Source organism: Notolepis coatsorum, assembly GCF_963971535.1.
Source record: "Notolepis coatsorum genome assembly, chromosome: 7".
NCBI classification, from domain to species: domain Eukaryota; kingdom Metazoa; phylum Chordata; class Actinopteri; order Aulopiformes; family Paralepididae; genus Notolepis; species Notolepis coatsorum.
Genome location: NC_140171.1, coordinates 96,375,040 through 96,399,545, shown reverse-complemented (window position 1 = coordinate 96,399,545; position 24,506 = coordinate 96,375,040). Strand labels below are relative to the sequence as shown.

The 24,506-nt window shown below is 43.9% G+C and overlaps 1 protein-coding gene across 2 annotated transcripts in view; it reads left to right on the top strand.

Annotated features, from left to right (window-relative positions):
- mark1 (MAP/microtubule affinity-regulating kinase 1) overlaps positions 1 to 24,506 on the top strand; it is a 279,824-nt gene that overhangs the window by 178,476 nt on the left and 76,842 nt on the right. For both annotated transcript variants that reach the window (XM_084319310.1, XM_084319309.1), the window contains exons 5-7: positions 18,792 to 18,857; positions 19,911 to 19,981; positions 21,010 to 21,066. In XM_084319310.1, coding sequence (XP_084175436.1) covers positions 18,792 to 18,857; positions 19,911 to 19,981; positions 21,010 to 21,066 — 194 coding nt within the window. The remainder of the gene's footprint in view (positions 1 to 18,791; positions 18,858 to 19,910; positions 19,982 to 21,009; positions 21,067 to 24,506) is intronic.

Here is a 24,506-nt window from a genome sequence, read left to right as displayed (position 1 = left end):
CTTTTCACCTGCGCAGCTCGATCTCTCAGTGGCGAGGAGTAACGCGTGGGAGGCTCACGCTGCCCCCGACACTTCCTGATTTTACTGCGCAGGCGCACCAACCGACCTGTAGGAGTCGCTGTCCACAACGCCCGATCCCCACCCATCAGTTTCCCTCCCCCTAATACGGCCAATGTGTATTAGTATGAACGACCAGCTAAACTGAAAGCAATGTGGAGCGCTGGGCTCGAACAGGCAAGCCCAGCGTCTCAGTCATTCGTGGCGAGCGCCTTGCCCACTACGCCACGTAGCCGCACAAAATGTACCACGTTTATTTAAGTTGTATGGTGTTTTCATCATTACTTTCTGTAGCTGCTGTCCCCGCGACACACATGGTGTGATGTCAGTTAGTACCAGATATTTTCTATATCTGGGAATTTACCACGTTTTAATTTACATTTATAGCACATGGCCATGGGGGTCGGGGGTAAACACTAGATTTAAGGTTCCCTATAACTGAAAAGTGAACATGTTTAATTTACATTTATATCATATGGCCATAAAGCCGTAGGTTAAACAATAGAATTAAGTTGCAATAAGATCTTATCATTACTCTTTGTAGCTGTTGTGCCCGCTACACATAGGCGAGAGGTTGGTCAATACACCATTTACTCGCTATACCTGAAAATTGACCATGTTTGATTTACATTTATATCATATGGCCATAAAGTCATAGGTTAAATACTAGATTTAAGTTGCACTGTGCTCTTATCATTGCTCTTAGTAACAGTTGTGCCCCCTAAACATATGGTGTGAGGTCGGTCAATATACCATCTATTTTTTATACCTAACCACGCCTGATTTAAATATCTACCACTTATCTCCTATTTTTGAAAATTGGCACGTTCAATCTGCATTTATACCCTATGACCATAAAGTTGTAGGTTTACATTTACATTTACATTTAGACATTTAGCTGACGCTTTTATCCAAAGCGACTTACAAGTTCTGTACGACAAGACAGCAAGAAGGGTACAACTCTATCAGCTGAGTAACAATGTTCATCAAAGTGTTGCGTGTTACAGTGTAGGTTAGTTTATTAGGACAAGTGCATGACAGTAAGGTTAGTCAGGGTTAGATTTTTTTTTTTTTTTTTTTTTATCATTTCAGATAATGGTTGAAGAAGTGAGTCTTTAGTCGACGGCGAAATATTGGACGGGATTCGGCTGTCCTAACTGGGATGGGTAGTTCATTCCACCATTGTGGGGCAAGGACTGAGAATAGGCGGCTTCTCTTTGATGACCCTCCGGGAGCTTGGATAGGAGTAGGTCTGAGGCGGCCAGAAGATGCAGAGCGTAGGGGTCTTGAGGGTGTGTAGTTAGAGACCATTGACCGGAGGTAGGCGGGAGCGGTTCCCTTTGCCGCACGGTATGCTAGGTCGAGGGCCTTGAAGCGGATACGTGCAGCAATGGGGAGCCAGTGCAGGTCCCTAAGAAGTGGGGTGACATGGGTCGACTTCGGTAGGTTTGAGATCAGGCGGGCCGCTGCGTTTTGAATGAGTTGAAGAGGCTTGGTGGCAGTGGCCGGGAGGCCAGCTAGCAGTGCGTTGCAGTAGTCGAGGCGGGAGATGACTGTTGATTGGACGAGGAGTTGGGTGGCTTCTTCTTTTGTCCCTCTCCATGACACTTGGTAGGAGCGGTCGTTGAGGTATGATGTCAGCCATGTCAGCGCAGATCCAGCCACTCCCATTCCTGCGAGGGCCGCGAGGTTAAGCGCTAGATTTAAGTTGCACTGTATTCTATGTTTAATGATGTTTACATTGGGAGGGGGGATATTCCAGAGCCTGAATACTCTTTGTAATGGGTGTACCCACTACATATAAGGTCTGATGTCGGTCAAGAACCAGTTGTTTTCAATTTTAGAACGTTGACCACGTTTAATTTGCATTTACATCCAAGGACCATAAAGTCATAGGTTAAACATTAGATAAAATTATCGTTTATTTGGACTCAGGTTGCACTGTATTCTAGGTGCCTAATATTTACATATAACCCTGCTGAGCTTTTTTTTTTTGTTTTTGTTAGCCATGGTTATAGCCGTAAGTATCACTGAAGGGAAAGGCTCCTGTTGGAGTCAGCACGGTGGTTCCCATCATTTGGGGATGGAACACTTGATGTGCGGGGGGAGGGGGGTGGGAGGGTTTGTGTTTGTTTTATGGTACTCTGTTATTCTTATACACTCTGTCTTTTTACTATGATTGACATTTTAACGTGTGCTCTTCTGGGTCCGATGCACGGCTGTTTAGGTTGGTACCCTTCTCTAGTTGTGATACTATTATACACTCTGCAACTACTATTATATATTCTGTCTGACCCACTAACAACAGACGAGGACTAACGCAAAGGTTTCGATGGGACTGGGGAACACAGTCAGATTCTTCTCATGGAATGTGGGGGGAATAAATGGGCCGGTTAAAAGGGCTAGGGTCTTCTCCCACATAAAAAAATTGAAAGGCGATATTATATTTCTCCAAGAAACACATTTACGTACCACTGACCAAAGGAGACTCGCTAGACCATGGATTGGTCAGATTTTCCACTCTAAATTTGAAATTAAAACACGAGGGACAGCCATACTGATAGGCAAGAAAGTACAGTTCACTCCCGCTAAGACTATTTCAGACCCCAATGGTCGCTATATAATAATAACTGGCTCACTATATCAGACCCCAGTGGTCTTTGTGAGTGTGTATGCACCTAACTGGGATGATGTTAACTTTATAAAGAACCTTCTTCTGTCCTCACTTCCCGACTTGAATACACACCACTTAATACTGGGAGGAGATATCAACTGTGTAATGGACCCCCACCTTGATAGCTCGAGTACCAGGACTGCTGTGCCCTCAAAGATGTCTCAAACATTGTCCACTTTTATGAATAACAATGGCTACATTGACCCGTGGCGATTTCTGTATCCTACAGATAAGCAATTCTCTTTTTTTTCTCATGTACATCACTCCTACACACGCATAGACAATTTTTTCTTTGAAAAGGCCTTATTACCGTCTTTGTCCTCAGCTAGCTATTCTGCTATAACTATCTCAGACCATGGGGTTCCGGGTCGAGGATGGAGTAGTCGCTCATTGCCACGATGTGACTCCCGTATTTTTATATTTAGTCCTAAAAGCCTCTTTTTATATTTTCAACTCTGTTAAACCTTTTTGTATATACCCCCTTTATGTTTCTACCTATTTATTTTGGCTGCAAGAACCATAATGGCGACGAGACAACTGAGATATGAATCCAAGAAGGACGACGCTCCCGCTGATATAACCGCCATTGCTGGGCTAATTGAAGAGCTCAGGCAATCCTTAACCAACGAAATCAGAGCGTCCGCTGCCTCGCTCGAAACCAAACTCGACAGCCTCTGGACGTCGGTTAATGACCATGCCGAGCGTCTAACCTCCGTGGAAGACGGCTTGAATACTTGGACTGGCAGGGTGGACGAGCTAGAGGCTAGGTGTACGGCTCTAGAAGAAAGCAATGATAAGCTAAAGGCTAAGCTAACCAACGTCGAGTCCCGCAGCCGCCGGTCTAATATTCGCATATTAGGACTGGATGAGTCCGTTCATAGCGACCGGCCTAGTGACTTTTTTGCGGAGGTACTGGTTGAAATTCTGGGGAAGGAGGTCCTCCCTACACCACCCGAACTGGACCGGTGTCACAGGGCCCTTACTGCCAAGCCAGCACCCGGCTCCAGGCCTAGAGCAGTTATTGCTCGCCTACATCATTATCGCATAAAAGAGAAGATTATCTGGGAGGCACGGAAGAGGAGGGGAACGCTGAAATACAGAGGGAAACCAGTCCTAATCTTTGAAGACTACTGCCCTGAGGTCGTGGAGCAGCGTTCCCGCTACAAAGACGTCATGGGCCCCCTCTACAAGCTAGGACTCAAGCCGGCTCTTCAGTTCCCTGCGAGACTTATCACAACCGAAGACGGCGCAAGAAAACATCTTTCATCGCCTGAGGACGCCGTGGACTTCTTGAGGACCCGGCATAAAGGGCCCTCAACACCGGTCTCATCAGTACCAAACGCGGTAGTAGCCTGATTTTGGGCCGTTAGCACTTCGCTATGGCTAACACGCCGAGCGTCATATCACTCTATATTTCTAAGTTCTTATAAACGTTAGGTGTCGCCTGGATGCTTTATTTAAATTTTTCTCTGCGTCTGACTTAAGGGGGGTTGGCCTGGTCTGTTTTGTATAACTTACATAATGCCACTTTATTTTAGTTTTTTTTACATCCACTATATGCCGGGGAGCTAAGTGCTAGCTTTGTTTAAATGACCTAGGACTTCTATGCGTGTCACTTACGCCTCGTCACTTATTATTTTTATTTTTAATTTCACTTATTATCATTATTTTTTTTTATTTATTTTATATTTGATTATTATTTCTATTTTTATTTTATTTTGCTTTCTTTTTGCTTTATTTTTGCCTGTTTTTGACTTTGTTTAGTTCTTGTCTTTATTGTTTTTCGTCGTCCCTGTTCAATTTCAGTCCTGTCCGTGTGTATCGCTTCCGCAACGGAATTCGGTTTCCTGGTTCCTCTGATTGGCTGCAACCCCCACGTGACCCGTCCCCCTATCCACCGCTCTGCCGCTGCCGCGGACTCGCTCGCTTCCTCAATTTATACCCATGGAAGTATTGACTGAATGAATGAGAACTTTATTTAACAGATTGCAGAATGGGTACAATACAGTACGGCTCAATACACACAATTGTTAAGGGGATGCAGACCTGAGAAAGACGTTTGTCTTGTTTACATCAGGGTCCCCCATTTTCAATTCATATAGAACGACTACGCCGTAACAAATCATTAAAAAAATATACCGTTAACTGGAATATGTTGTGCCTTTACACATATGTTGGCTTATGTAATTGGTTTGTCATGACAAACAAATAAAACAACACACAGTGACTGCATGTAGTCACTGTGTGTTGATGTTGTAGCCACCTCCTCCGCGGCAGGAATACTAAGCTCCCCCTTAAGCTCCAGGAGAGAGGGGATAGGCTGAAAACCCGCAGTTCTTGCCCGCCTGATGGGAGCCGAATCCCCGCATCCGATTTGTCTGATGAATACCCCCAAACATGGAGGTCCCGAATGCATGGAAGTATTGATTGCGCCATAACAAATCATTAAAAAAAGATACCGTTAACTGGAATATGTTGTGCCTTTACACATATGTTGGATTATGTAATTGGTTTGTCATGACAAACAAATAAAATATTGCGTCGTTCTATATGAATTGAAAATTGGGGACCCTGATGTAAACAAGACAAACGTCTTTCTCAGGTCTGCATCCCCTTAACAATTGTGTGTATTGAGCTGTACTGTATTGTACCCATTCTGCAATCTGTTAAATAAAGTTTTCATTCATTCATTCATTCATTCATTCATTCATTCATTCATTCATTCATTCATTCATTCATTCATTCATTCAGTCAATACTTCCATGAGTATAAATTGAGGAAGCGAGCGAGTCCGCGGCCGCTCGCTCTGCCGCGCGCGGCAGCGGCAGAGCGGTGGATAGGGGGGCGGGTCACGTGGGGGTCGCGGCCAATCGGAGGAACCCGGAAACCGAATTCTGTTGCGGAAGCGATACACGCGTCCACACATGGCAAATGGTCGCGTTTGCGGCCAGAGGCGTCATCATCTGCTGTTGACCTGCTAGGCCGCTAAAATGTCAGACGAACTTTTGCACAGCGCCCTCTCCTGACACAGCGGTCTAATTGCACTATGACAAGGCAGCAAGCTACTATCTACTCTGTGTGAACCATAGCAGAGTATCGCCCTCTTCCGGCCTGGTGGACGTACTGCACACGTTTATCATGCAGTACACAGGTTATATACCCCCCCCCCCCCTTTTTTCTCTTGCTATGGTTCCTGTTCTAGGTTTCTTATTTAAACCTAGCCATGTTCTTATAAGGTTTAATGTGAACTTTTCCATTTACTCTATGTTTTGAGGCTTTTTTTTTTTTTTTTTATGTTTGGGAGTGTGGCAAGCAGCCACTGAGAGAGTAATCTACTTATGGTAGGTTTGAGGGTTTTAGGCCCTATGGTGAGTCCCTGTGTTGTTGGGGAAAGGCCCACCGGTCCCGCACCTTTTTATGAAATATGGGACCCATATCTATCTCGTATTGGACCTGCACTATCCACCACTGTACTCGGCGGATTTCCCCATTACTCTTAGCCTCCCTAGAGATCACTAATGTCTTGTATCAGGGCTGTACAGTGCGACATATATATCGCACATGCTACAGCAACAGCGGTCTGTGCGATGAATGGATTAATTCAGTAGCACTGGTGCGATAGGCATTCGGTTCATATTGATACTCTTATTTTGAAAATCCTGTCACAGGTCTCATTTCCGCCTAAGCGCAGTTCCAGTCATGATATATCTGGGCTCCGGCAGCTAGCAACAGTCAGGTTCATATGATACTCTTATTTTGAAAAAAACCATAGCAACTCCGTGATGTCATATCCGCCCCAGACCGTGCTTCTGCCTTCTGCTCTCAGCCGAGCGGAGCGGAGCTGCACAGCAGACTGCGGCTATTTTGCGATCCGAAATAAGTCTGTGGTGTTTTTTTTTCTCACAACGGGTCAAATGCATCTAACACGCTTTGCATCGTCGCCATTCCTTTATGCCCACATCGCCTGAAATGAACGTTACATTAGCATAAGCTAACAAGCTAATCCTGATCAGAGGCAGAGCCATAGAGAATTAGAGACAGTGTGGACTGGGGAAAGGGTGTGTGTGTGTGTGTCGAGAGGAGTGGAAGTTTGAAGACAGACTAGACTACAATATGATGCGGGGGTGGTGAGTTGAAACAGTGTGAATGAATGAAAACTTTATTTAACAGATTGCAGAATGGGTACAATACAGTACGACTCAATACACACAATTGTTAAGGGGATGCAGACCAGAGAAAGACTTTCGTCTTGTTTACATCAGGGTCCCCCATTGTGTGTGTGTGTGTGTGTCCCAACCGACCCCACTTCTATGTTTCAATAAATTATTTGCATTTAAAACTATTAACGCTGACTCATTCCTTCAGTCCACTCAAAATTATGCTAATATTCCTTATGTTGTTTATGATATTAATTGAAAATAGCATATGAGAGTATTATAGTAATAATAACGCATGGCGATATACTAAAAAGCAATTTATAATTTTTGGCTGGTAAAAAATCTGCCTTTTTTTTTTTTTTTTTTTTTTTTTTTCTTTTTATAAATCTACCAGCCAAATGGCTGGTAAGTCAAAAAGTTAAGTTTGTTCCCTGAATGCAACTAAATAACACAAATACAATAGGCACATTTGTGACTGTTACAAATATAACACGTTTTATACTTGTGCTACAAGATTTTGGCCAGTGCTACAAAACTATCAACCTCTGTAGCACCAGTGCTATGTGCAAAAAAAAGTTTACGTACAGCCCTGCTTGTATGTAGATGCTTTGGGTCGTTGCAGAGGATATCATAATGTATTTAGAAGTACATGCCTGTTCGCACACACACGAAACACGTGCACTCACACATATAAAACATGCACACATAAAACACACATCCATACTAAACGCACGCATATAAAACACACATATACAAAATAAACGTACACACTCCACACCGTCTATCAGTACACTGGGTGCTATCGTTGACCAGGAGCTGACTCCCTAACCGCCACTTTTGCTGTATATACAGTGTACATGTGAATATTTGAGCCATGTCTTTGTTGTTTGTCTATACAATGTATAGACATAGCAATGGCAAACAAAATGTATGATGTTATGTCAGCACCAGGCGCCACGCCCGTGAAAAGGTACAAGCTCGCAAAGCCACACCCCCCGTTCTCCCGGGGCCGAACCCGAGACCACCTCTGCCAGCTGTTCCCGTTCAGCGGGGGGTGAAACGAATCGGCGCCGTTTCGCACCCCAAAAGGGGTGAGTGAGAACACTCCCCCCGTGCTCCGGGACGGTGATTCGATACAAAAGGCTGAGTGTGAAAGCCCCCTTAGTAAACCGAGAGGTAGAGCATGTGATAGAGTGGTAACGTCTGCCCGAGGGGAGGGGGACAAAGAGGCCTGCGGCTGGGTGACCAGAGGGGTCGTTGATAATGCCAGAGGCACGGGAAAGCAGCCTGGCACCATAGATCTCTTCTAGAGCTGGCAGGCTAAGCCTGATTGTCTTGCGTGCGAGACGCACAATTCTGTTCAGAGATTTCTTCTCCTGGTCTGTGATGTTACCAAACCATATAGTACAGGAGGAAGTAAGAACGCTCTCGATCACACAGCGATAGAAGTTGTGTAGAATCACCCTGTTATTTGTGAACTCTTTCAGTTTCCTGAGAAAGAAAAGACGTTGCTGGGACTTTTTAACAATGGTTCTGGTATTGGAGTGCCAGCTCAGGTCATTTGAAATAGTGACCCCAAGAAATGCTCACCATCTCCACCTCTGAGCCATTTATGGTAATGGGGAGATGGGATACCTTGCTGCTTCTAAAATCGATGACTAGCTCCTTCGTTTTGGAAGCATTCAGGGTGAGGTTATTGGTCTCACTCCACCTAACTAGGTTCTGCACCTCTGATCTGTAAAATGACTCGTCTTTTGAGTTTATACGCCCAATGACCGTGGTATCATCAGCATACTTTACTATCAGATTGTTATCATAGAAAGCAGTACAGTCATGAGTGCAGAGAGAGAACAGTAAAGGACTTGGCCTCATTCAGTTTAAGGTCCTTCAGAGTCTATTATAGTAGAGCCAGATTGGCTAAAATATATCCCAATGTGACAGACAACTGTAACAGATGTGCACAGTCACCAGGTGATTTAACCCACATGTTCTGGTCCTGCTCTAAACTGATAACATTCTGGAAGTTCTTTTTTGATACCATCTCGGAGGTACTGGAGATGACTATATTGCCCTGCCCCCAAATTGCTATCTTTGGGATCCCTGAGGAGGATGTGATCTTGACCAAAAAACAATACAATGTAGTGTCCTTTGCCTCACTGATTGCCCGCAGGAGGATACTCTTGCATTGGAAAGCAGAACCTCCCCCATCATCCAGATTATGGCTAAATGATGTGATGTCATTCTTAAAACTGAAAAAAATAAATGTATTTACAATTCGAGGATCCGCTGATAAATTCTACACACATTGGCAACCGTTAATCTCATATATAGATAGAATAGATCCATTACCTCCTGACTTTTTCTTTAATATGTACAGTGAATCACTGATGAAAAAAGGTCTGAGAGGAGGGAAAGGAGTAAAACTTGGCGAAGAGAACATCACCAATATAAGATACGCTGATGACACCGCTATAGTCTGTAACTGTCAAGAAGATCTACAGGACATGATGAATAAGCTGAATGTCGAATGCAAAAACTATGGAATGTCGCTAAACGCAAAGAAAACTAAAGTAATGATCATTGAAAAAACACCAGGAACTGTTTGTAAAATACAGGTGGATGGAGAAAAACTTGAACAAGTGAAGGAGTACATGTACCTTGGAAGCTGGATCAGTGAAGGTGGAAGAGCTAACATGGACATTAAGAGAAGAACCGGAATTGCAAAGGGTGCATTCTGGAACCATAAGGAATTATTGAGACGAAACATAAGTTGGAAAACGATCACCAGGATCTTGGAAATGTATGTTATGTCAGTCTTTTCATATGGAGCAGAAGCATGGACGCTGAATGAAGAGGCAAAGAGGATGATAGACTCTTTTGAAATGTGGACGCTGAGGAAGATGCTGAAGATAACATGGAAGCATAAGATCAAGAATGAGGAGGTACTGCGGGTATGCAAGGAGGACAGCTGCTGGAGAGGTTGAAAAAGAGAAAGATGGAGTTGTGCGGGCATTAGGGATGGGTATCGTTAGGATTTTATCGATACTACTACTCTTATCGATACTGCTTAACGGTTCGGTACTTTATCGATACTCTTATCGGTTCTTTTTGGTTCTTTTTTTGCAAGAAAAAAAGACAATTAATTAAGAACAGAATCAACATTGCTTTATTATTTATAAATACAACTTTATAAATAAGTATTATAAATAAATATAATTTCTTCAGCAACAGCAGCAGCAATGTTCTTTTATATAACTTTATAAATAAATATAATAAATTAATATAATTTCTTCAGCAACAGCAGCAACAATGTTTTAAATGTGTCTGACTCTGAATTATAGACTTTTTATAATAAACAACAAATGCAAAAGGCTAACAGAACTGTGACACTCGTTCACCCTATCCTCTGTCATCCTTCCTCTAGCTGCTAGGGAGAAAGGACTTTGGGTGGTGGAGGGAGGTAGAGGGAGGAGGATGTGTGTGGCCCTGGGCTCACTGGGCTGGGACATAGTGGCTGACGCCTCAGCTTGACGATCTATAAAAAGTTTAGATTGTAGTATTTGTAGCTAAACAATTGTTTTGTTTATTAGCCTATTTGTAATAATTCGTTATTAGCCTAGGCAACTCCGTATCTTGGGTTACGGGGGTAAATGGGGGACCCTGGTGGAAACAAGACGAAAGTCTTTCTCTGGTCTGCATCCCCTTAACAATTGTATGTATTGAGATGTACTGTACTGTACCCATTCTGCAATCTGTTAGGCAACTCCGTATCTTGGGTTACGGGGGTAAATGGGGGACCCTGGTGGAAACAAGACGAAAGTCTTTCTCTGGTCTGCATCCCCTTAACAATTGTATGTATTGAGATGTACTGTACTGTACCCATTCTGCAATCTGTTAATAAACTTTTCAATCAATCAATCAAAACGGCTGCAGTGGATGCAGATGGAACACTGCGCGCAAGGCAGTCGAATACGCGCATTTCTGCACACTAATATCATGTTTTGCCAACAGATGTTTTGATAAATTGATTTGCTCGTATTGCCACCCTTACTGGCAAATGTTTTGTTGCACTTGTGGCAACGTGCATTGTCGGCATTGACCCTTGTAAAGTATATCCATACTTTAGAACGCTTCGCTCTATCCGCCATGATCACGACTCAGTGCATGCAGAGCTGCTGTCTGTGTGCAGAGCGCTATAGCACGGGGCGTCGGGGACAGAACTTTCATTAAGGAGTACCCGTATGTAGGACCCGTATGTCTATGTGTAGCACTAGCGAGCGACTCGCGAGGAGTGTGTGTAATAATTGACTCGCTGGCTGCGGCTCGCTTCTCGTGCAGAGACAGAGAGGATCGTTCGCAACTTTTAAATAATAATAATAATAATAATAATAATAATAATAATAATAATAATAATAATTTCTCTAGAGTATCGATAGCAGTACCGAGGACGTCAGAGCTTATAAATACTCCGGTATTTTCTAATATAGTACCGGTTCCCGTTTAAAACCGGGGTCCGGGGGGCATCCCTAGCGGGCATGTTCTGAGAGGATCCAGCGGGGAGATGTTCAAGAAGGTGGTGATGGGGAAGGTGGATGGAAAGAGAGGAAGTGGAAGACCAAGAAGAGGCTGGGTAGACGACGTCTGTGATTGGAGCGGAGTGAGAGGTGGAGTCACGGAGTTGGAGAGAAGTGGGGACAGAATGGGTTGGAGAGTGATAGGCAACCTTCGGAACGAAGAAGCCACCTGATAGGGGTGGACGGTATAAACGGTATACGGTATAAACGGTATGAATTTGCTCTACGGTATGGATTTTGACTATACCGTGTAACCGGTAGTGCAGCTCTAAAATAGCAATGACGTCATGTAACCACAGCGCTACTATTTCACTCGCATTTGCCCCTAAAAATAGATAGAATTAGTCATAGATAATAGATATGTGCGAACTGGAAAAAGTTATTTAGGAGGCTTCGCGCAGTGGGCGTGCCACTGCCGTGCCAGCCCCTACCGCACGCATGTAAACACGGGTCTAGTAGTCTAGTGGGACGGGACACGGGAGCTGTCGGGAGGACGGTGGCGTCTCCCTGAGCTAACGTTAGCTTAGCTACCGTTACAAAATGACCCAGTCAACTATTCACTTTTAGTTTAATACATGATGGGGCATTGTCTAACCGAACGGTATCTAGTCGGACAGCTACCGATAGCTCCTGACATCAACAAACGCTCCACAAAGTCTAGTACTAGAGACGTGTATGCTACCTGTTAGCTCACGTTAACGCAAGTTAGTTCACCGTTCAAAACGAAATGTCCCATTGAACTAAATAATTCACTGAGGCGTTGTATTAACGTTATATATGCAGTAGCTACAGATAGCTCCTGATATCAATGTCTTATAACACTGATTCGATGCGTATTCGAGCTGAGGGCTTGCTAACGTTATACCAATACAATTGGGTCCAGGTGCAGCGCCGGAGAATCCTGGCCGTAGCTCTGCTCGAGGCTACTAGAGTATAGGTCCAGGTGCAGCTCCGGAGAATCCTGGCCATAGCTGGAGGCTACTAGAGTACACACAGACAGTGGAGCTTGTTGCGTGGTGGCGATGTCTCGCAGATAATACAAGTACAAGTCTAATTATATAATATATATATTTTATAAAAAAAAGAAAAAATTATATAAAATAAATTTTTTTTTAATCAAAAACGATGATACCGTGATATATACCGTTACCGTCTATGCTTCAAATTATACCGTGATATAAATTTTAGACCATACCGTCCACCCCTACCACCTGATGATCATGATGAAGTTATGTCGAGTGCCATGTGGGGCAGGGGCAATTTTCACTGAGTAGGCTTACCTGTTGATTGGGGTTGTTGGGGACAGTTGTGTATTTATTTAATCTCCCACCTCACGTATTTAGGGTCATACGACCGGCCTTGTGTATCGGACTTAGAATTGCACTTATGTTTCATTATATCCATACCGAATAGACTTATCCTTTAAGAGTACCATATGCTGTTAAAGTTAAAGAGGGATATTCAGTAAGAAAAAAACAAAGAACATATGACATCTGTATGCAATATGTAAATGTAATCTTTGAATAAAAAACTGTTTAAAAAAAAAAGTTAAAAACATATCCCTCATAGAAAACCTGACTTAGATAATGTCAATAGTGATGTCGCTATGGCGATGTCGCTATGGTGTTGTCGCTATGGTGATGTCGCTATGGTGTTGTCACTATGGTGATGTCGCTATGATGTTGTCGCTATGGTGATGTCACTATGGTGATGACGATCAACTCAATTTGAGAAACATGCTCTGTGTAGTGTGTAGGTCTATCCAGACTGAATGATTTAGTGGTCATGTCTGGGTTATCATGATTAGTTTATTGAGTTTGTCTTTGGGCTGCTCTTGCACTCAGACAGGCCCATTTCACCTTTCAGTAGCCTTGCTTTGAATTACCGCCATAAAGCATCATGTGGTGTCCTTTGGGCCCCGTAAGACTGGGGGGGATCACACACACCCATAAAGCCAACCCTGCTCACCTTAACCACGGCATGCCTAATGGAACATAGGCCAAATGCGTCCACATTTTTATAGGATTCTATCACATTTTCATAACGATAGCACCCTGCGCCGTTTTCATTGAGGTTTCTTACAAATTAACGATGCTTTATCTTGTCCTTTATATGCCGATTATCATTAGAATCTTAAATTGTACCATATGTCCCCCTTTAGACAACATATGTAACGCTACCAGCGCACTTTTGTTAAGATAATTTGTTCGCCATTCTCGGTCGCTATACCGAGGTCGCCGTAATAGTTTAACGCTGTTCAGATCACGTCGGAGAATATAGACACATCCCAGTGACCTGCGACCTGTGCTAACGCTCTTGGGAAATGCAGTGTTGTAGTTCTCAAAATTTTCAGCCTTTAATTTTAAACCAATGCTGCCATCTACTGACAACAAAAAGTGTTGTCTAATCGTCACCTTGAGAGCTACTTCCGTATACAGCGCCGCCCCAAACCCATTCTAGAGATTCCCACTTTTTGCTGGGAGTGGGGCGTGGCCGTATTTGGTCCCAGACAATAAGAGTGGCTGCGATTGGTCACTGTGACGTTAACCGTAAGCCTTACCTAACCTAACCCTTACCCCTAAAAATCCCACTGTCCTTGTGAGGTCCAGCCAATGTCCCCACAAAGATACAAAACAAAGTATTTTCCTACCGTGTGGACACACACACACTTGCAGTTAAAAAGACAGAATCAAACTACATCAGCAAAATACATAGTGTATAGAAACAATAATTCAAGATACATTTTTAATATCAGTTCTTCTCAGATGAGGACATTTAGCCATGTGATCTTTCAGAAAACCTATCTACCCCATATCTTGTTTACCAACTCAGGGCTTTTCCCAAGATGTTGCCCTGTCTCTCTTCTCTCCTTCCCTTGAACGTGCTGTATCCAACCAACTTTGCACTGATTCTCTTACAGAATGACCTCCTAGATCCTAATCAGTCAGGCTTCAGGACTGGTCACTCCACAGAAATGGCCCTCATTGCGGTCACAGAGGCACTTCACGAAAGGCTTCTCCTCTGTCCTGATTCAACCTAGACCTATCTGCAGCCTTTGACACAGTCAACCATCAGATCCTCCTCGCATCCCTCGCAGGAATGGGAGTGACTGGCCCTGCGCTGACATGGCTGACATCATACCTCAATCACCGCTCCTACAAGTGTCATGGAGAGGTACCCCCAGGGCTCGGTCCTTGGACCCCTTCTCTTCTCCCTCTACACTAAATCTCTGGGTAACATTATCACGTCTCATGCCTTCTCGTATCATTGCTATGCCGATGATACTTAACTCTTCCTCTCCTTCCCTCCCTCAGATATCCACGTCTCTGAGTGGATCTCGGCCTGTCTGTCCGACATCTCCGCCTGGATGAACCAACCACTTCAAACTTAACCTAAGCTAAACAGAATTGCTTCACCTGCCGGCCAAATCCTCCCCCCTGACCGACCTTTCCACCACAGTCGAGAATGCAACTGTGACCGTGTCCCCAACCTTGGTGTTGTCCTTGACGGGCAGTTGAACTTCTCTGCTCACATCGCAGCGACAACCAGAACCTGCAGATTCCTCCTGAGCAATGTCAAAAGGATCCACCCCTCCCTGACAAAAGAAGCCACCCAACTCCTCGTCCAATCAACAGTCATCTCCCGCCTCGACTACTGCAACGTGCTGCTTGCTGGCCTTCCGACCACTGCCACCAAGCCTCTTCAACTCATTCAGAACGCAGCGGCCCGCCTGATCTCAAACCTACCAAAGTCAGCCCATGTCACCCCACTTCTCAGGGACCTGCACTGGCTCCCCATTGCCGCACGAATCCGCTTCAAGGCCCTCGACCTGGCATATCGTGCGGCGAAGAGAACGGCTCCCGCCTACCTCCGGTCAATGGTCTCTTAACTACACACCCTCAAGACCCCTACGCTCTGCATCTTCTGGCCGCCTCAGACCTACTCCTATCCGAGCTCCGGGAGGGTCATCAAAGAGAAGTTGCCTATTCTCGGTCCTTGCCCCACAATGGTGGAACGAACTTCCCACCACAGTTAGGACAGCCGAAACCTGTCCAATCTTTCGCCGTCGACTAAAGACGCACTTCTTCAATCTTTATAAAAAAAAATTAAATAAAAACTCTAACCCTAACAAACCTTACTGTCATGCACTTGTCCTAATATACTAACCTACACTGTAGCACTCAACACTTTGATGAACATTGTTACTCAGCTGATAGAGTTTAGAGCCATATGAAATCAGTTTAATTTTTTTCCAAATTCCATTTTATTATATAATTATATATATATATTTTTTTGCAAAATCAACTCTGCCTCTCTTTGTTAATTACAACAAGCAATGCTGTTTGTTATTTAAGGTGAGGTCGGACTCGGCACTGACAGATTTGTGTTCATTGTGCTGCTTTTATAAAGCCTCAAATGACTGCTTACAATATTTCATGAAAGCAAAGTGTTTTGTTTGTCTAAGATTTAAAAAGGTTTAAACTTTACAGCACTGACAAAGTTGAACAAAGTGCTGTACAAGTCCCACAACATAAAAGAAAGAAAAAGTAAAAAAAAAAAAAAACGTTTTACATTTTTTTTTTTAATAGTTGATTCCATTTTTATTGCTCAATTCCGCCATTCCGTCCGCGATTCCGTGATCGCGGATTCCATATGGCTCTAATAGAGTTGTACCCTTCCTGCTGTAAGTCGCTTTGGATAAAAGCGTCAGCTAAATGACTAAATGTAAATGGATAAAAGCTGCTATATAAATTTACCATTTACCAACGGTGATAAAAGAGGTGATGATTGACATTTCATGCAGCCCTTACCGCTAACCCAGACACACCGTCTCCTGTGGGACAGGAAGTCGGTATTCCACATGACCTGTGATGTAGCCCGAAACTCTGAGAATGTTTGGCCAGTTAGACATCTAATGTTTGGCCACTCGAGGACTCCGACGCTGCGCTCTAGTGCACCATGTTCGAGGTCCAGATGCTCAGCAGTAGTGCTGGCTTCCGCCCGTCCGGCCAGAAAATACTAAGGGCCCATTCTTGTCGAAAAATTTGGGATGGGATGGGCATTTAAAGGTATCAACATTTGAATATTCTATTAAAAACATTTAGTTAATTTGATAATCCCTCCTGTGCTACAGTCATAATGTATCCTGAAGGGCTTCTGGGATCCTTACTAAATAAAGCATCATAATTACCATTGTCTTCCATTTATTAGTAAAATAAATAAGGAAAACAAATCAAATTTATTGAAAATAGAAGAAAGAAAAACAGTAGCTAAAACCATCAGCTATAGTCTAATACCTATTTCAAATATTTGAATGGCTGCATTATCCTATTTGAATAATGGTGGTAGTGGAGGGGTGAGTGTTGGTGGTAATGAAGGGGTTTGGGTAGAGAAGTATGGTGGTAGTGAAGGGGTTTTGGGTAGAGAAGGGGTTTGGGTTGGTGGTAGTGAAGGGGTTTGGGTTGAGAAGTATGGTGGTAGTGAAGGGGTTTGGGTGGAGAAGTATGATGGTAGTGAAGGGGTTTGGGTAGAGGAGTATGTGGTAGAGTTGTTCCGATACCGATACCAGTATCGGAAATGCCGCCGATACTGCCTAAAATGCTGGTATCGGTATCAGCGAGTACCCTCTAATGTTGCGCTCCGATACCATATGACGTAATTTATCAACAACACTGCGGACGTTGGGCTCTGTAGATATACCCTACTCGCTGAGTGAGCATTATAAAACAAACGTGTGCTTAATCGACCGTGAATTAAAGTGTCAATTGCCATTTGTCATTTTAACAGCAGAGCAGATACTTTCTTAAAATGCCATCGTCCCGACAGAGCGCTGTTGACAGGGAGCTCTGATGAGTTCGCTTGGTGGCTGGTGTTATTAGCATTGAACAGCTAACCGAAAGCTAGCTTTGACGTTACCTTGGCTAAAGTTGGGGCTATTCATAATCCAACAATAATGGCTGCAGACCTGCAAGCAAAGTACAGCAAGTTGGCAAAGGAGTATTCCAAGTTAAATCACAATGTCACCAGTAACGTTACAGTCTTCTATGGTCTTTCCATATACCGGTAGCTCCTGCTAGCTAACCTAGCTCACGGTAACGTCGTCATTGCACAATTGCACGTCGCGTACACAATTAATGACATGTTGCGGACAGCCATATCGGCGACAATGTTTAGCTTTTAGTGCCAAATGATAAGAGTCTGAGGCGGAGTCTCAAAAGAGAATGTTGAATATTTATTGTGCAAAAATCACAACAGTTCCTCTGCTACTTCAACGGAGCCTTGTAGACTGAGTAGGGTATATCTGCAGAGCCACTGGGTAGCGAGTGCAAAGCGAGTGGATCATTGGAGTAGGGTATATCTGCAGTGCTGCAGCCCCATACTCATTGATTAATGATACTAATACAAATCTATACAATCACCTGTTGAATAAATACCATTACTTTCTAGTTATTACTAAAAAACAGTATATATAAAACAGTATCTGTAAAAAAAAAATATATATATAATTTATATACTTTTTTTTATTTATTTTTTATATATATATATGTATGCACTGGTATCGGATAAGTATCGGTATCGGCCGATACCCAAAGCTTAGGTATCGGAATCGGATCGGAAAGGAAAAAATGGTATCGGAACATCTCTAGTATGTGGTAGTGAAGGGGTTTGGGTAGAGCAGTATGGTGGTAGTGAAGGGGTTTGGGTTGGTGGTAGTAAAGGGGTTTGGGTGGAGAGGTACTGTGTATGGTGGTAGTGAAGGGGTTTGGGTAGAGAAGTAGGGTGGTAGTGAAGGGGTTTGGGTAGAGAAGTATTGTGCTAGTGAAGGGGTTTGGGTAGATGAGTATGGTGGTAGTGAAGGGGTTTGGGTAGAGGAGTATGGTGGTAGTGAAGGGGTTTGGGTAGAGGAGTATGGTGGTAGTGAAGGGGTTTGGGTAGAGGAGTATGGTGGTAGTGAAGGGGTTTGGGTAGAGTAGTATGGTGGTAGTGAAGGGGTTTAGGTGGAGTAGGCATCAGAGTTGTTCTTTTAGTTTAGGGTTTTATTGCGCCTCATCAGAGAGGTCAGAGGGCAGGGTGACCTGCAGTTTTGCACCCTGGAGCAGTTTGAGGGTTCAGTGCCTTGCACAAGGGCATTTAGGCAGAGCTGGTGGGAACCATAGATGTAATACCAGCCACACTACAGTCACCAGCTCACAGCTAGAGAGAGACGGAGAGGGAGATCCCATATACTATAACCCAGAGCAGTGTGTAACAATATAACACAGATGTGAACTATGTATCTAATTCTGGGGAAATGACTTTAATATGCCTCACATCTTCTTTTCTTTCCAGTTAAATTATTTGAAGTCATTGAGACGGAGAAGACACTTTATTTGATCATGGAGTACGCTAGCGGAGGTGAGTGCTACAGTAGTGATGGTTTCTTTCTATTGTGCTTGTTGAAATGGTGATTAAAACAATGTTGAGGCGGCTAAGTGGCGCAGTGGGCAAGGCGCTTGCCACTAGTGCAGGAGATGCTGGGTTCGAGCCCAGCTCTCTGCATTGCTACCAGCTTGGCTGGTCGTTCATACTAACACAATTGGCAGTGTTAGGGGTGGGAAAGCTGGTGGGTGGGTCTTGGTCGTTGTAAACAGCGACTCCTACAGTTCGGTCTGGGCGCCTGCTCAGCGAGGAAAGGATCTAAGGGGGGTAGTGTGATCCTTCCACACATTACACCCTCTCAGTGAGAGTCCGCGCTGCCTGGTGAAAAGAAGCGGTTGATTGGCTACACATGTGTTGGAGGAAGCATGTGATAGCCTCCACTCTCCCAGACCGACCGTAGGGGGTAGGTGCGCAGCGACCAGGAAGGGGATTCGGAATTGGCATAACGACTAACATTGGGATGGGAGAAAAAATTGAGGAAAAAGGAGGGGGGAAAAGATTTAAAAAAAAAAATAAAAAAAAATGTTGAAAGCCCAACAACCAATGGACACCATGTTCATTTTATATTGGATACATGTAACTGCTTTACATTGTCTGTCAATCAAGGTTTTTGTTGCATAGTGAAATTACTGTTGTCAAATAAAAATGTCATCACAGGCTACGGCCATTTAGAACATCCCTCCTGAGCAGAGCTCTAGTCATTGTGATGTAATTATGTCATTGTGATGTCATTATGAAAGATGAATGTCCTTTTTTCTTTCACATTTTACAAACATATTTACACTATTGACACTATTTTACACTAGTGTGGATTATTGTTTAATAGTCGGCTAGTTCGCTTGGTTTGCTTTAGACAATACTGGATGTAAACTTTTTCTGCGCAGTCTGTTATATTCTTTAATCGTCTATAATAGTCTATAATAGCCTATACTCGTCTATAATAGCCTATACTCGTCTACAATAGCCTATACTCATCTATAATAGTCTACAGTGTTTCTCACTTTTGTCTGTCTGTCTGTCTCTCTCAAGGTGAAGTCTTTGACTACTTAGTTGCACATGGACGGATGAAAGAGAAGGAGGCACGGGCCAAGTTTCGCCAGGTCAGTCCTTCTGGTTTTGGTGCATGTATTGGGAGTAATTGCGATGAGAAATTGGATGATGAATGAGAATGGACCATTTTGAATGAAATCCAATTAATTTAGTTTCATAAAAGACATTTGGGGAAAATTTGTCACACATTTTTGTCATTTTTGGGCATGGGGGGTTGGCAGTCCCCCAAAATACCCCCCCACACACCCCAGACACACCCCCTGATAAAGCACGCCATGACCGAAGGAAAACACAAACGGCCCGAATACACCCGGACCATTCGCCAAATACAATGACCAAACATGAAACATCCCTGTGCGCACAAGCATGTGAACCCCCGGGACCCAGCAGCCGCCGGCACCCACAGCCCCAACCAAACCCCTCCCAGACCTTGCCCAGAGCCGAACACCAGCCTCTCGCATGCGCCCTGGCGGACCCCGGCCAGTCCCCACCACTGAACTCCCCCAACCCACCGACACCCCAGGGACCCCCCACCGCATGAAGAACCCACCACAACCCCCAAAGCGTCCCAAAGGTCCCAGACCACAACGCCACATTTTAGAGAGTGACCAGTAGCAGAGTAGCACTGATGATGGGAGCTAACGTTATCAGGCTTGGGTGTGAAGAAGCAGCTAATCTAGTCTACAGGTGTAATGATGTTATGTTAATTCGTTAACCAGACGTATTGTTATTAACTGCATTGCTTTTACCGTTTTCTTACACTCAATTTCATGCACATTTCTACTTTATGTCCATTTTATGTATATTTTACTGCTGTGAAGCACTTTTGGCTGTGTATTATTATTGATTATTATTATAAGAATAGTCATTCTTATACATTCTCTCTTTTTGAGAACTTTTTGTGAATTAAATAATACTGAAATTAAACTATTTGCCAGAGTCCCTCTTGAACCCCCTCAAAAAGCCATGTATCCTACATCCTAATTGTTTTATTCTCACTTGAGGAGCCTCCTCATCCCTGACATGTATCCTACGTCCTAATATTTTTTTGTTTTTCTCTGTCTTTGTTTATTGTCAGATCGTCTCTGCTGTGCAATACTGCCATCAGAAGAGGATTGTCCACAGAGACCTCAAGGTAAGTCATTCCCGGTCTTGTTAGTTCCTTTGGTGCTGGTATGTACAGTATGGGTGGGAAGGTTTCTTTGTACCAAAAATGAAGTTGAAAGTGCAGGATGTAACCCGCATTTTTGGGGGTCATTTACAGTGATGGGAATAACGGCGTTACTAACTGCGTTATTTTTTTCAGTAACGACTACCGTTACCGTTACTGCCAAAAAATGCGGCGCGTTACTATGATGAAGCAGTTTTTTTCATCAGACCAACTAGATCTCTGCGCCGAGAGGCAATACTTTTTTTCCTTCCTTGGTTAGTGGGCACTGGCAGCATGCGAGACAAGCGCATACATGCTGGCGATTGGCTGAGGTTGAGTACAATTTCATGGTAAGCCAATCAGAGGTAGAGTTGGGCGGGTGTTCGAAAGCACGCATAGTCAGACACACAACGACAACACAAGCAGTCAGCGAGAGACCGCGGGTCCGTGTACGTTTTGATAGTTTGTTTGGCGAGCCCAAATAATCCAAAAGGAATCCAACGAACAACACAAGCAAGCCAGTCAACGAGAGACGGGTCCATGAGCGTTTTTTTTTTGCACTTGTGTTTGTTGTGTTGCAGCGCAGGGCACTATACAGTAGTGGAGGCTCTAGTCTACTGCTGACAGCCTTATCAACATAGTGCTGCACTTCCTGGTATAATAGCACAGTCTTCAGGTGCTCAGAGAGAGAGAAAGATAACTAGAGAGATACAGAAAGAGAGTGAGAGACACACACGACACATCTGTTTTTTTGTTGTATTTGCACTACAAAGAGTGTATGTCATAAATGTCATTATGAATTGAAAATGGGGGACCCTGATGTAAACAAGACGAAAGTCTTTCTCTGGTCTGCATCCCCTTAACAATTGTGTGTATTGAGCTGTACTGTACTGTACCCATTCTGCAATCTGTTAATAAAAATGTTCAATCAATCAGTATATATTATTTATTTTTGGTATAAATAATAACAAGCATAATTTAATGTTGCCCAGTTGTAGCCTGTTGAGGGGCAATACATATCAAAAGTTCCAAAACATCTATTGTGTTTATATTTGTATGATCCACTATATAAACATAGTAATTATAATATCTACATACATGGCATTTGATTGGAGGCTAGTCTCACTTTGTCCCACAGCAACATTAAAATAGTTTAGGGTCTCGACTCCCGGAGAGTCAGCATTGCCTTGGCTTGGGCTGATCGCTATACTAACTCGTTTGGCTGAGTTAGGGGGAGGGAAGCCATGGGTGGGTCCTGGGCGTTATGGACAGCGACCCCTACAGTTCGGTCGGGGCGCCTGCACAGCGAGGGTAGGATCTGGAGAAAGGTAGTGTGACCTTCCACACGTTACACTCTCCCGTGAGAATCTGCGCTGCCAGGCTGGCTGCACATGTGTCGGAGGAAAACATGTGACAGTCTCCGGCCTCCCGGACCAACAGTAGGGGGGGGTGCGCAACAACCAGGAAGGGGGTTTGGAATTGGCATAACGACTAACCGTGGGATGGGAGAAAAATCGGAAAAAAGAGGGGGGAAAAGATAATATAAAAAAAATATAAAAAATGTTTATTTTTGTACATTGTTTATGTAAAAAATGTACTTGAAAGTAAGGCAATAGTTACTTTCTAAAGTAACTAGTTACTTTTATCATTCATAACTGAGTAAGTAATTTAGTTTTTTGGAAGAAGTAACTAGTAACTGTAACTACTTACTTTTTTAAAGTAACTTTCCCAACACTTATTGTAACTGAGGGGTACAATTCCCTGACTGTATTGATAAGTATGGTATCATTAAACCACTACCGTCTTATGCACTTTAATTACTGGCCATACAGTACATGATATATATAATGATGAACACTTCCCACAATGAAATCGGTTCCACACAAAGTTGTAATTAAGTATTTATTGCAGCAAAAGGTACATAATATACTTCTCTATTTCACTTTGAATGCGCTTATAAGGCAAAGGAATGTGCGTAGGCAAATCAATAACGAATGTCCATTCTCTGGTTACGCAGGAGGTAATTATACAACCTGAATCTTAGGGAATTATATCTATGGTACACTAGTAATATATAGCGGGAGATACTGGAAGGGTCCCCCCGGTTGTAAGCCAGCAAGGGTAGAGGATCTGTCGGTAATAGAGTCTGGGTCAACGATGATAAGGAGACTCCGAGTACGGGAGACGGTGCAATAAGATCTTGATCCACAGACGAATACAGCTGTTCTCCGTAGCCTGTAGCTCCACAGGGAAGAAAGCTAGCCTGCCTCAGGCTTCTGAGGGGCAGACTCGACGTGGCTCCTCACAGGGTAAATCCCACACACTTGTGGGCGTCGGCGATTCTCCGCTCCATTAATCACAGGACCAAAAGCAAATATAATCCAGCCGTAAAGGGCTATGCAGTCGTCGGGTAGATAATCCAGTGTACATGTCCACACGGTCCTCGTCTAGGGCTCCTCGGGTGAAAGCGCCATGAAAGCAGCCCAGCCTGGATAAGCACTCTAGCTGATACGAGGAAAACGTTGGTGATGCTGGTCACTGTAGAACTTTAGCCGCACGATACACTATACACAATTAGACTATTACTGACTTAATAGAATATGTCGCACTCGACGGTATAGCGCCAAACTCTGACACTTCAGTTATTAATTCGCACGCGGTCTCAATGCTCTATTTGGGGCCAAACAGGCCATACTTCACCGCACGTAGTATCGTGGGTGAGGCTTCAACTTATTGGGTAACATACTTCTGTATTCACCTGCGCCGTATTTATACGCTTAGATGAATAAACTAGTACCAGCTTTATTCCTGTCTCATATCCTTGCGCAATACCATTCATGTCCAGGCATGTCCCCGGCGGTGACTTTGAACCTGACTTTGGAGGCATGGCCTTGGCGCCTGTGGACCGCTGTCCAATAGGAGAATGAAATATTATGGTCTGTACTAGGCTAAAGGGATATTCCGTGTATATGTACAAGGAATATACAAGGGATATCAAACGATATACAAATATTATGCAATATATATCAATCAATAAATATATATATTCGGTTTAATCTGATCCTTTGTAACACTTATACTCTTTCTTTCTTTCATTCTCTCTTTCCTTCCTACCCCTTTTCCTCCCTCTCTCTCCCCCTCTCCCCCCCCCGATCCATCCTCTTCCTCCTCTCCACCTCTCTCTCTTTCCTTCCTCCTCCTCCTCCCTCCCTCTCACCCCCGCTCCATCCCCTTTCTCCTCTCCACCTCTCTCTCTTTCTCCTCTCCACCTCTCTTTCTCCTCTCCACCTCCCACCCCTGCTCCCTCCTCTCTACCTCTCTCTCTCTCACCCCCGCTCCATCCTCTTCCTCTTCTCCACCTCTCTCCACCTCTCACCCCTGCTCCCTCCTCTCCACTCCTCTCTCGCTCAATCTCTCTTCCTCCT